A 13,638-nucleotide genomic window follows, 5' to 3' on the forward strand; every position below is an offset into this window, starting at 1 on the left:
GAATCCTGACTGTCCTGAGTCTAGCCGTGTGCTTGACCAAGGGGGCCATCCCCAAGGTGCCTCTGGGGGTGAGTTCCCCAGGGAAGTGTGAGCAGTGCCTGACTGCCACATTAACCGGACAGATAATCGACTGCCCTCCAGGGCAACAAAGAGGTTATTGTTGGTCTAATGGCACTCGATTCAGTCTCTGTGAATTGGAAGGGGAGGTCCGGTGCCAACACTCAGGGGTAAGTTTTAAGGACGGTCAGTCAAAAATTCATGTTGTGGGAGGGGAAAAGGCTTCCCATGTCATACGCAAACATGAGATCGAGATTCTTTCCCCAATCCCAGCTTGTGACCAATGCAACAAAACTGTATGGGTAGGAGGAAAAAGACAATCAACCTTCCTGGCACATTACAGAGTAAACCCTTTATGTTATGACAAGACTAAATTAGGAATGTGCACCATGGGAGGAAAATTATACTGGGAAGGAAGAAACCTTAAACATGAGGAAAAGGTTTCCTTCAACAATGAGCCTATCATCCTTGATCTGATGAAAAATTATGACAGTAGCGTGTGTTTACAATTTGATCAGACCTTTTGTTTTTTCAAGGAACGAGGAAGGGATGGACCCAGAGAGTAAGGTGAGGCAAATAAATCTAGAATTAAAAAGGCAAGAAGCCGAAACCAGAAAAAGGAGAATCGAACAGGAGAGACTGAAATCTCTCAGTGAACATTATGAGCAATTAGAAAAACAATACAGCGATTGGGGGCTACCAGCTCCTAACCAGAATCTCTTTATAGATCTGATACAGGAGATAGCTACTGAATTAGGATTATCTAATTGCTGGATTTGTGGAGGATTAAAATCAGCTGAAAGGTGGCCTTGGAAGGGAGAAGGACTTACCCCAGAGTAACTCTTAAAATGGGAGGGATCTAAAATATCAAAACCCATGCAAAGATCAGAGGGATGGATATTAGACAAAAGAATCATTGGCACTATCTGCATCAGCAGAGAAGGAAAAGAGTTCACTGACCTGGTAGGTTATACACCATGTATAAACACGCTTGCAGTAAACTTGAATGACAAATCGAGGATTTGGCAACCTGAACCACCTGCGGGTTATTGGGGCCGAAATCGGGGAAACAATTGTGAGTGGATCGAGATAATCAGGTTATGTTGGCATAAAAGTACTGGGGTTAATCCCTTCCAAGACCTACAAGGCCTGAAAGAATATTGGAATGAACCCTCAAAAATTAATACGGGATGGAAAGCTCCTGATGGCATATACTGGATATGCGGGAAAAAGGCATACAGTGAACTTCCCAGAAAATGGAAGGGATCCTGTACTCTAGGAATGATTAGGCCCTTTTTCTTCACTCTACCTAGGTCAGAGAGTAATTTACTAGGAGCCCCCCTCTTTGAGACACTGGATCGGCACAAAAGAGAATTGAAAAGAGAATTACCAATGGCAGGAGGCAGTCAAAAATGGGGGAAGAGGAGTGGCCCGCTGAAAGAATCATTGAATATTACGGGCCGGCCACTTGGGCAAATGATGGCAGTTGGGGATATAGGACCCCCATTTACCTCCTTAACAGGCTTATCCGGCTGCAAGCAGTGGTCGAGATCGTCTCCAACCACACTTCAGATGCCTTAGAACTTCTGGCAAAACAACACTCACAAATGAGGGCTTTTGTATACCAGAACAGATTAGCCCTAGATTATTTGTTAGCCGAAGAAGGAGGGGTATGTGGGAGGTTCAATTAATCAGAATGCTGTATTGAGATAGATGATTATGGGGAGACAATCAGAGGACTGGCGGCTGAAATTAAAAAGGTGGCGTATGTGCCAGTTCAAAAATGGAATTCCATCTTGCAAGCCTCTTGGTGGGATCAGTTTTTTGGACAAGGAGCTTGGTGGAAGAAATTAGTGTTCTTCATAGCTTGTTCTATCGCAGGTATTATATTCCTTCCCTGTTTAATCCCTTGCCTCATTAGACTAATCCACTCTGTTGTCCAGGGAATGCAGATCGCTTCCCTGCCCATGGATCCAGAAAATGCTTCAGGAAAGCCGACCTCTCTCTCCCAAATATCAAAATTAATGAAACTAGAAGAAGGAGGAGAGAGCGGACGAGCAGCAAAGACCCTGAAAAGATTTGAAGGGAAAATAAATGGAGAAAGTGAAACACTTCAGGGATATGGTGAAATGTCTCAAGAGGACTATGATCCCAATTGGTATTAATAGTTTTCTTCACAGGAAACAAATATAATAAAGAAGCACGAATTTTTAATTTAATAAAATTATTAGGTGGGGGACTGTGATAAATGTGACATTGGGTAAAAATTTGTGATAAAAGAATATAGCAAGATATGTTAGATTGGTGTTAATATAAAAAGGTATGGTCTGTAGAAACTATTCCCCCCCAGGTTTCCACGGTCCTCAGTCCTGGGACAAAGAGAACAGGACGAGGACCATTACGAGAAACAAAGACACTAGCTAACCCAGATAAGAATCGGCATCGCACCCAAACAGAGAAATTCCTCTCCGAACGAAAAAGAGAATTCTCCGCCGAGGAATACACATTGAAATAAACATGGACCGGCGAGCTCCATCCGCATGTGAAAAGGATTTTCCCGGAATACGGTCTGCAGAGTCCGGCAAATCCGGGAAGCCCATCCGAAAATTATTTGGACTATTTGGACTATCCTGGGCACCTGTTCCGCCTCGGGACACGAAAACCCCTATAAAACCCCGAGCTGCGATCTGCTCCGTGTGGATTTGGGAAAACCGTGCCTGAGAGTGCGGTCTTCTCTTCCACCCGGCGCTGCGCTGTGAATCCTTTTGTGGTTTTTTCTTTTTATCGGTGATTGGGATCGTTTTATTAATAAATTGTTTCTTTGTTAATCCGATTTTTGCCGTTACGTTTATAACACTCCCCTTCTATAGTTGGTGGAATTAGTTCCAGGAGGAACATAAACTGCTGCTCTTCTGGAAATGTTGCAGAGACAGACACCTCCTCACACCTCCAGCTCCATTTAAGTCCTCCATGGGTAGAAGAACCCCCACAACACCTTTACTATCAAGATGAATTAACTGTTTGCAAAAAATATTATAAAGTTAGTACCTAGGAGGTTTTGCTTAAGCAGGACACAAGCTTATTCCAAATAACTTTCTCTGAACCCACAACAAAAAAAAACTTGCAACCTCAGAATGGCTTGGGATTGCTCCAGGGACTAATTTTCCCACAGGCAAAAGGAAATGCTCTCCCCTCAGTTACCCTGAAAAAAAAACTCTCAAAAGCAGCTTCTCTGGCTCTGACCAAGGAAGCACTGTTTTGTATAACAGAGGGGTTAAAATAGTTGCTTTTCTCTGAACCCAAGGAAGGCTGGAGAAAATAATCAGTGGCAGAGAGTGTTTTAGTCACTTGATTTGGGCATCTGCCAAAGGATCTTGTAGTTCAAACAGCGCACTGAATGAGCAGATTGTCATTGCTGGGAGCCTTGCAATGTTTTAACTTAGCCAAAAAAAATGGAGTTATGGCAGAATTGATCTTCCAGCTACTTGGACCTCTAAGAGCATCAAAACTGCACAATCCTTTTGATTATGAGAAATTAGGAACATTTTCTACAAGAACCTCATGAAAGGCATACTCTTCTTCATGCCTTTATGGAGATGTGCAAAATCATTTATGCAGCAAGATTATCTCCCTTGTAGCTGCATATATTTAGTTATATTACATCAAAAGTTTCGCTCCTTTAGAGTTGGATAAGCAGCAAGAAGCAAGAAGTAACACGATTTGAGTCTCACCCCTAATGGATCTTATGATTTACAGTCCTCTAAAGCCATGATTTTTTTCAGACTAAAAAAGAGGAGATTTCACTCAAAGCTGTATATAATAGCTTAAATGGATTCTGTCTTTAAAAGCATAAACAGCTGAGAAAGAAAGCTAAAGTCAGGGAAGAAGAAAAAAAGCTGGTCCTAATTGTCACTTATTCAAAAATATTATCTTGTTATATGCATATATTCACTATCCACCTAGATATATGGGACTGGATGGAAAAGGCAACAACAAATTAAGTGTTTAGACTTTCTATTTCCACAAAACTGTAGTGGTTTCGGTTCACTTATTTGAGTTGCGACACCATTTATGTGGTGGTTTCATGTTTGCTGAATTTTGTTTCCTAACTAGGAGATAGGATTTTGGGAGAAAAAGGCAAAACAGGCCCCAACTTAAGGTAAACAGATAGATTTTATTAACACACACTAAGAGAAGCAAAGGAAAAGAAAAAAAACCAAAACCACAAATGAAATTTCTAAACCAACCTTTTTTCCCACCAGCTGTTCATTTTCTACAAACAATGTAAAGAGGCAAAACTCAGGACTCCAGGTCAGTACCACTTATAAAATAGTCATTCATTCAGTCTTTGAGAGAGAGAAGTCTCTCCTGTTGTTTGGTAACTTTCCACAAGAGAAACAGTCTGCTTGTGGCTTCTAACTCACACAAATGCAGCCTGCCCAGGAGATTAAAAATCCCATGAACTTAAGTTTATAACCAAGCCTTTCAAGGTTAGGCCTTGTAATGGGATTAGGTGAAGGAGACACTTGTACTTATGAAAATAATCCCTTGCCCTTCCCCTCAAAATCCCTTCTTCACTCTGTAGGCTGGTCCACTGCTCCTACTGCTTTGGTCCCAACAGGTGCCATGCAGGAAAATTCAGGTGCTGGAGGTGCACATTTGTGGGTGGCAAGGTAGTATTCACTGCAAATCCCACCCTGCAACTACCAGGCTTAAACAAGCAGGATCATTAGGAAATCTTGCTGAACAATGAAGCGGCTCAGAGTCACTCAGGCCTGGCAGCATCTCTGCAAAAGCTCTGTTTTTTGGTTGTTTTTTGTTTGGTTTGGTTTTTTTTTTGTTTGTTTGTTTTTTTGTTTTTGTTTTTGGTTTTTTTTTTTTTTTTTTTGGTGGGTTTTGTTTGTTTGTTTGGTTGGTTGGTTGGTTTTTTTTTTTGTTTGGTGTTTTTGGATTTTTTTTTTCTTTATAATTGTTGCCCAGTTTTGCCCAGGGAGTTTCAGTGATGTGTATTTCAAGGGCAGGCAGGCACCCTCTTGATGCTCTGGCCAGAGCCCAAGTTACAGCAGGTCACCCCATCTGCTCACTCATAGCCTCCAGCTCAGCTGTGCTGGTCCCCTCTCTCCCCGAGCAGCACCCCAGGCTTCACTGCGAAAGCAGCAGCACTGGGGGACTCTATCCTTTGAAATGGTGTCTGCTCCACCAGCTCCAGAGGTTTTAAATTGTCCACCTTCTGCCTTAGCCTGCATTATCCACCCAAAGTCTTGGGGCACCATGGGACGCTAAAGGCTCTCTTCAGCCTACAAGGGGTTTAGTGCTGATTTATGGGGCTTAACTATTCCCCAACTTCCACCACTACAGGTGAAACACATAGTTCATCCTCTTGCACAGCTATATAATACCTCTGCAGTAGGGAGAGGCACACTCAACAGCTGCTAAGAACCAAACCTACAAATGACTTTTCTCTCCCTGGCAGTGGTACATGACGGTTTCCCCCCTCCGCACCAAAGCAGTTTACTGGGAAACTGTTACCAATACCTTTGCAGCTACGTACACACAGCACCATGACGAAAATTCACTGTGGGGAAAACTAAAAACTAAACTAACCTCACCACAGTCAGACCCAGTACTGCAGACCTCAGAGTAGATGACTCCACATTTTCAAGGGCATGTGGATTAATCTGTTCAGCCAACAGACACACACACCTTAAGTGTTTCCAGTTTGCTAGGAAATGTTTTAACCTTTTTTTTTTTCCGATTTTTGTAAAACTCAACTTGGAAGGGTTGCACTAACATGCAGGGACAAGATAAGAACACCCATGCATCACAAGCAGCTTCTGCCCCACATCACAACCTGGTGCCAACATCAGGCCTCCTAAAAGCCAGCAGGTACCAGCCTGGTCCAACAGGCTTGTACCAGCAGCATGAAGTTTCTTCCAATCTCAGACTGTCTGGCTCCAGAGGCAGTTCTACAAGCTCGTTCTCCTTTCAACAGGGAACATCTTCCTTTAACACTACCCAGGAGGAACATCAAATACAGTCCAACTTTCAACCACAATCACATCTCTCACCCAATGAGAGGACAAAGCCATGACACCACTTAAGAATGTTGGTACCTGTATTTGCTCCTATGTCTCATTACAGTTTCCTGTCTAACCTCAAGGCCTTCTGTTTCTTGCAATGGTGCCACTGGATTTACTGCTATAGACAACTTCAGTAGACACTTTCCATAATAATTAGCCAGAGCTGAGAGAAATCTCAGTTCTGTGATGCACAGTTACTTTGGATTCTGCCTCCATTCAGTGTGCCAAAAGCTTTGAGGCTTCCACAATCAATAGACCCAAGTCAGTCACTCGTGACTAGGAAAAAGCACATTTCTCCTTTCTCACCACTGGTGCCAAGAAGCTGAGACAATCCCCTCTTTTCTGCCACCACCATTGGCCCATTCCACTCACCTCTCAAGTGGCAGGTCCAGAGCACTGAAAGCATCAACTTTGCCTATACCTTCCCCCTTCCCTCTTCTGTGATTTCTGGATGCTGCAGTGGTGAGCAGGGCTGATGGAACAGGAAACAAACAGGAACAGGAGCATATAGAATATGCATTCCAATGGGATCCAAGGAGAGAAATCCAAAAATCCCACACCCAGAGAACCATGTTCCTCTAGAAGAAGAAAGAACCAAAGAAGGAGAAGATATATTTATCTGCTTGCTACTTATTAAGGAGGACAAGCTATCATTACAAAGGAAAGGAAGTTTTGGGAACCTATATGCTCACAGACAGGAAAGCACCATGGTGTTAAATCCACCTCAGGATTGTGTTAAAGCACAACAACCATCCTGAGTATTTCTACTGCTCCAGTGAAGGAATCTGCACTCCAAACCTGCAATTCCCAGAGAAAACAGAGGCAGAATACTAAAGGAATTAAAAGCAGATACTGCAGGATAACTGCTGCAGACAGTAAGGTTCTTCATGTGTACACTGTCCAGGCTGATCCCATCACATCCTACCACAGAGATGCTCTGTACCTGGTGCTGAGCATTGCATGGTCCAGGACAGAGTTTCCTCCAGACTAACAAAGACTCAACTTTTAAACAAAACAAAAGTCCCCTAGAGATCAGCCCAGGTAACCAGCAATCTGACAAGTAGGGTCACCATGCCTGAAAAGACAAACATCTGTGCAAAGTAATCACACATAGGTGCAAGCTAAAAGGTTTGATTGAATATTTGGGTATTTCCAGACAAGGCTACACAGCCCCAAGACAGTAACTATAGACTGCTTGATGCAGCTGCCAAGGAGTTCAAATCACTCTGACAAGAGGGCTCACTTTTCAATCATCTCAACTATAAATGCAGGAATTCCCACCCTTGTCAAGCCAAGGTTTGCTTGAGAAAATTCTTCTCTGCTTCTGATTGAATCCTTCTCCCTGCCCTCACAATGTTCCCCGAATGGGCCTTGCGCTCCTTCAAGTTGCTTCCCCTTCTCTCAGGATTTGCACACCAGGGCCGTGATTTCCTTTCCCTTCCCACCAGCACACGACCCAGGATGGTCAGGCTTCTCCCTAAAAACCTCAGTTCAGAAATAGCCAGGCTGACCCCACTTGGAGCCAGCACGGCTTCCTGGCTTAGAAACCCCCATCCCACACCTACTGCTGCTCTGAAAGCAACTTTTATCTGCCCAAAAAGGGCTTAGACTTTCTGTCTGTTACTGGCAGTAGGTAGAGGTGCTAATTAACCAGTGTCAGCTGAACCACTGCTAAATTGAGAACACAAACTAAAATTAAAGACAAGGTATTAAAATGGGCAGAAAGACTTGAAAGGACTATTGTTCATTCAAGAACTTCTCTTCCTGTATTTTTTAAACATTTAGAAATTGCAGTCCAAATAATTGCTTGTCAAGACATTTTTTTTGAGAACAACTGTAGCTATTCAGCAAACTGTGTAATTAGGTTATTAAAAGTATAATATCATTTTGAAGGCTTTGAGAGAGTAGACCTCTACCTAATGCAAAATCATCACAGCTTCATTTTCCTCCCTCTCTCCTGGCTTCAATCCCAAGTCATAAGTCCTAGTAGCTTCTCAGAAGTCAGCTGTGACAGCATACATTGTTTATAGGATGAGGAACCATTGCCCTGAACTCCTGAGCAGGTACATGCACTGCTTCCATTCCAACTCAGGAAAGCATGTCTGATATCCAACAAAGGAAAAAAACAATACAAAGCCAAAAGCTGCAGACAAAATCCCAGCTCTCCGAGTCTGATGTTCCCTTCCCCCTCAGGTGGTGGGTTCAGGACAAGGAACCTCCCATTTTTCTGGACAGCACAGCTAAGACCAAGCACAGACAGACCTGTCTCTGGGAAAGGAAGGAAATTCCTGTACCACAGCTACAGCTTTGCAGGCCAGGCCCATCTCTGGGGAAAGAGAAACATGTATCACTGGAAGCGGTACAGCAAAACAGAGCACATGTTATGTGATTTACATTTCTGTGACAAACAACATGTTTATAGGACAGGTAAAATAAACTATGCAGCCTGCAAGGCTCAGCAGTCTGAAACTGGGAAGCTAATAGATTCAGAAGGCAAGGAATTGGTCCTGATGTTAGCAAATGGGATGTCACAAAAAATTAGACAATTAAAATTTAAAGCAGTAGGGAAGACAAAAGAGCAGGAATCACAATACCAAGTCTGATGAAGAGCTGCTCCCTGGGTACAGGACCATAATGATGCTAAGCATTTTTCAGTAGATGGCAGTGTAGTGTCACAATATATAAAAGGAACTCTAGAAAGAAATTGCTTTGTATTTCAAGTGAATCTGTGCTTAGACTTGACTTCAGATAGCATGATATATAACATTAGCCTCTTTGTAAAGGGACCTGCCATTAGTCTCACAGTGCAATAGGAGTGATACTCTAGTTTCTAATTTCCCACAAAAGAAGAGGAAATGACAATGAAACCCTGAGCAGTTCTGCTACACGGTACAGCTGCATGGACAGCCACAGACAAGCTCCTGAGTCTGTTACAACCAAAGGTGGGCTCTGATCAAAGAGTTCTGGGAGCAGAGGAAGCAGGTCCTCACTGCTCAGGGGAAAAGCCAGCTGGGCTTCTGAAAGACATGGGCAACTTTTAGGCAACTCCCTTGCTATGGTCAGGGGAGGTTGGCAAATTCAAAGGAAGATCCAGGGATAAAGAGAGAGCAGTGCCACAAAAATTCAAAATGCAAGCATAGAATAATCAAGGTTAGGGCTGAAGAACAATACAAATATTTGCAGGTAACTCAGCCATAACAGTAACCTTTACTTTGCAAGGCCGCCATCCTGAAGCAAAAATTCAGGTACCAAGAAGATACAGTAGTTCACCAATACTCCCAAAACCAACATTAATTCTTGGCGTACACTGGAGCTACAGGAGCTCTATACAGCCAAAGATGGAAAAGCTCTGGGCGAAGCTCGCAGGCAACCCAAGCACCCTCTCTCCTGGGAGAGCCGCTCCAAGGGTCCCCAAGCTGTGGGGCTGCCAGGCCTGTTCCTGTGTCACCGGGCTCATCACCCCCGGCCTCTCCCCACCGGCGGTCACAACCGCGACAGCCGGCGGGACATCACTTCCGTCGCCTCCCTGCCGGCGGAGCGGGGCAGGTTTAGCTCGCCCTGCAGAGCTCGGGGCACGCTGCACCCACCGCGATGGCCCCGGGCCAGTGCGGCTCCTGGAGGTGCCAGGCGCTCCGTGCCGGGATGTTCGGGTCACACCGCGCTCCCCCTCCCTCCTCCTCCCGCGGCCGCAGCATCCCCGCCACGGCTGCGCCCCGCGGGCCATCCATCGCCCGTCCCGCCGCCGCCGCAGACCGGGGAGGGACCGCAGTCCACGGGGAGCCCCCCGGGGCACTGCCTCACCTGGAGGGCCGGAGCCGCACCTCCTTCCTGCTGTCCACCACGGAGGGCACGCAGTTGGTGAGCTCGGTCCAGTCGGCGTGCAGCCCGCAGCTCCAGCCGGTGGAGAAGCGGGAGAAGAGCCAGGTCTCCCGCTTGCCGGGCCGGTGGCAGGTGCACTTCTGCCCGGCGCGGCACTCGCAGGGCTGCTCCAGCTGGATGTTGCGGACCAGGTGCCGCCCGAAGGTGGTGCCGCCCGTCTTCTGGATGTGCAAGAACACGATCAGGTCGTCCCCTTTGATGTTGAAGTCCACCCGCCGCAGCAAATCGTCGACGGAGAAATTGAAACGGGGAACGAAACGCGCCGGCGTCTCGTCCTCCGCCCGGTACGGGTCGGCGGCAGCGTCGGAGCTGAGGGCGCGGAGCCGCAGGAGCTGGCACTCGGTGCCCGGGCAGACGTACTGCAGCACGATCACGGCGAAGAGGAAGAGCATCACCAGCGCCAGCAGCACCTTGTGGGACCGGTCCTCCATCGTTGCCGAGAGCGCCGCGCATCGCCGCCCCGCTCAGAACCGTCGCCGCCATCGCCCGCCGCTGCCCACGGCCCTTCCCGGCAGCCCCCACGCCCGGCCCCGCCGCGCGCCTCCGCTCGCCCCGCCGCGGCCGCGCCCGCTCCGGGACGGCCCCGTGCGGCCGCTCCGGCACCGAGAATGCAACGGGGAATGGGACCGGCACCAGGACTGGGACCATACCGGCACCGCGCTCCACACACGGACCGGGACTGGCACCGCACCGGGATCGGCGCTCCCGCCGACGACAGCCGTCGCGCACACCGAGTGTGCTCTGAGCGTGGCCGGCCGGGGCGCACCGGGATGCTACGTCTGCTCCTGTGCCGGACCAGGCGGTGGCCTGAGCAGCGCCGCATCCTCGGCAGTGTGTGCGTGGCCCTGTGCCCGTCCTGCCCGCCCCAATGCCCGCTGGCAGCCCGTGGCGCAGGGCGGAGGGTGCTGTTCCACAGGGAACATCCCAGTTAATGGCAGTGGTGCGTCTGCGGGGTCACCCTCCCGCCCGTTCATCACACATACACACACACTCCCATCACTGGGCACCGAGCTGTCCACTTTCTCTCCACACCTCACACCAACACACAGTATTTTGGTTTTGCTTTGGGTTTTTTTGGGTGGAGAGGTAGTGCATCGACTGCTTTTCTTGATGCCCCAGGTGGTTTCTGTTGATTCAGGTAGCAAATACCTGCGCTGTCTCTGTCAGTATATTTCAAAACTTCTCTGCGCAACGAGAGTGTTCTGTAAGTAAAATAGCAACAAGGACTCAGTGGATTTATCCCTGACTACAGTCGTGTATATTTGTATGCAAATGATGTTTAGCCCTCCAGCTGCTGGTGGCTGTTCAATGAGGCCTGTGGGTGGGAGCACATGGGTGCTCACCCCGTGTTCGCCCCGTGCCATTCCACAGGGACACCCTCCCCACCACATGCCAAGACCTGGCAAGGCCATGGAGTACAACACAGCCAGTGAGCCTGAGGCTTTCCTTTCCCTCTTGATGCAACTGATGTTGGGGCAATTAATGCCTGTGAGAACTGCAGCCTTGCAAGGAAAAAAAAAAAAAAAAAAAAAAAAAAGAGGTTTCTGGCTAAAAAGGCTAAAGGAAGTTTTCACCCCATCCCCAGTGTCTTGTTCTTCATGGAAAAGCAGCCGGGGCAGGCCCATGGATTTGGCCACCCCCAGTTTGACTGATGTGCTGCAATACTTATCTGATGTTACACAGAGGTGCTGCATTTCAGGAACCCTCAGTCTCAGGTAGGGCTGGAAATGTCTGAGCTTCTCCTTCCCCTCCCCTCTCCACCATAGCACCTCAGCTTTTGCTTCCCTGTCCCTTGTGATATCTGTTTCTCTGCCTGGCCAATCAGCCTACGGCTGAATTTTCTAATATGCACAGCAGGCAGGAAAGAAAATAGTTTGTAAACATTCTCCCAGACCTTTATTCACCATAAAAAAAAAAAAAAAAAAGACTGGCTTGGCCTTCCTTTTCCTCTCCTCTCAAGCAATTCTCTCTAAATAATTTCAGCATGTATATGTGGTGTTTGGAGGTGATTTCTGAAATGAATGGGCAAAGCGACTAGCTCCTATTAATGCCTTTATTAAGATCAGCTCTAGGTGAGGGCTTGAGGGGTTGCGCACACCACCACTGCTCCCGATGGACAACGCAGAGGAGGAGGTGTTCAGCTTTGCCTCAGGACAGAGCTGGGACTTCTGTCCTCGTGGGAGTCCTTGGGATAGACCCTGTTGGGCTCGTGGTCTAGGGGTGTCTGTCTGGTCGAGTGCTGTTTAAGTTATGGTAACGAGGTGGAACTCAGCTCTGATTGGTGTGAGATTCTCTATGGTTCTGCCGACCCAGAGTGGTTATTCTTAGTCCTTGGTTTTGTGTTGGCTCCTGTTGTGGTTTGAAAGCAAAACGAATGAGAGGCTCCAAGTCAGAGATACAATTTAAAAATAAGAAAGGTAAAAAGGTAAAAATAAAATAAAATAAATGCAATAACACAAAGGACCACTGACAGAGTCAGAATACAACCTGAGCAGGATGGTGGAAGCAGTCCAGGTGAGGTGCTCTTCCTGAAGCAGTGATCCTGTAGAAAAGGTCTGGTAGCTCTGGTCCTCTGGGAATCCAGTAGGTAAGTGCTGCTTGGACTGTCCCACATACCAGCTTATATCCAGGTGAGAATGCTTGGCTCCTCCCCCTGGGCAGAGCATCTCACAAAGGGATGATGAGTGTGAAGTGGGTCCTTGATGGCCCATTAAACAGAGATAACTCCTGGAGGGAGTTACCTGTGAATCATGGGCAGGGCGTTAATGGGCCATTAGCAGAAGACACCCCAAAGGCAGGGGCTTGGGAAAACACTAGCCCACCTGGTTTCAAAAGTTCATGAAGATGGTGATAGAATAAATACTTTGTGTACATCCTACACTGCAACCCAGGACAGCTCCTTGTTTTTAGGGGTTTTATATCTATTCCACTTTCTCTGGGTGCTAAGGCCCATGGGCGTCTTCTTTATTTGCCTTCCGGGTGGTGCCATGCAGGAAGCGGCAGGGAGCGGCAGGGGCAGGGGCTATTTGACGGGAAAGATGCAGTTTCAAAGAAAGGGGTCTCAGGTAAGTAACATTTGACCGAGAAAACATTTAGGAAAGGCATTTGCAATTACAATAACAATAGCTCTGAGCTAAACGGTATTTAACAGAGAAAAGCCTTACCACAGGCAAGGTAAACAGTATCCAACTGAGAAGGCGCTCTAACAACACTCAACTGAATCTTAGGAAATCTCCCATTTCTTACAATTTCTTTATGGTTTTCATCCTTGAGCAACCTCTTCTGTCTTTCCTTTTTTTCCAGTTTTCCATAATATTTTGAAAGCATTTACACTCACAATAATAGGCAATTTTATCACAAAGATTCTAGGCATGAGAACTACTGAGATAATTTGCTTCCATTTGGATCTCCAAAATGAATGGATTGCACCATTAAAGAAAACTCTGTGTTCTGAAATTCAAGCCTTAAAATTATAGATGCTTCTGTGCTTTACATCCATCACTCTCTCAGTCATTCATATTTTTTAAAAAAGTTTGCCTCCAGTTTTATTTATTTTACATTATGAAATAACAAACATGTCTGGTGAGTTAAAACCAATCCTGAATGCTAACACCTGGGAATT

At 46.7% G+C, this 13,638-nt stretch overlaps 1 protein-coding gene across 1 annotated transcript in view; it reads right to left on the minus strand.

Annotated features, from left to right (window-relative positions):
* Window positions 1–10,447, minus strand: part of LOC310922181 (heparan-sulfate 6-O-sulfotransferase 2-like) — a gene marked incomplete at both ends in the record, with an annotated part of 143,817 nt that extends 133,370 nt beyond the window's left edge. The window contains 1 exon segment of the mRNA XM_083882596.1: window positions 9,939–10,447. Within this exon segment, the coding sequence (XP_083738722.1) occupies window positions 9,939–10,447 (509 nt within the window).
* Between the last annotated feature and the right edge of the window lie 3,191 nt (window positions 10,448–13,638).

This window comes from Zosterops lateralis, assembly GCF_965231275.1.
Source record: "Zosterops lateralis genome assembly, chromosome: W".
NCBI lineage: Eukaryota > Metazoa > Chordata > Aves > Passeriformes > Zosteropidae > Zosterops > Zosterops lateralis.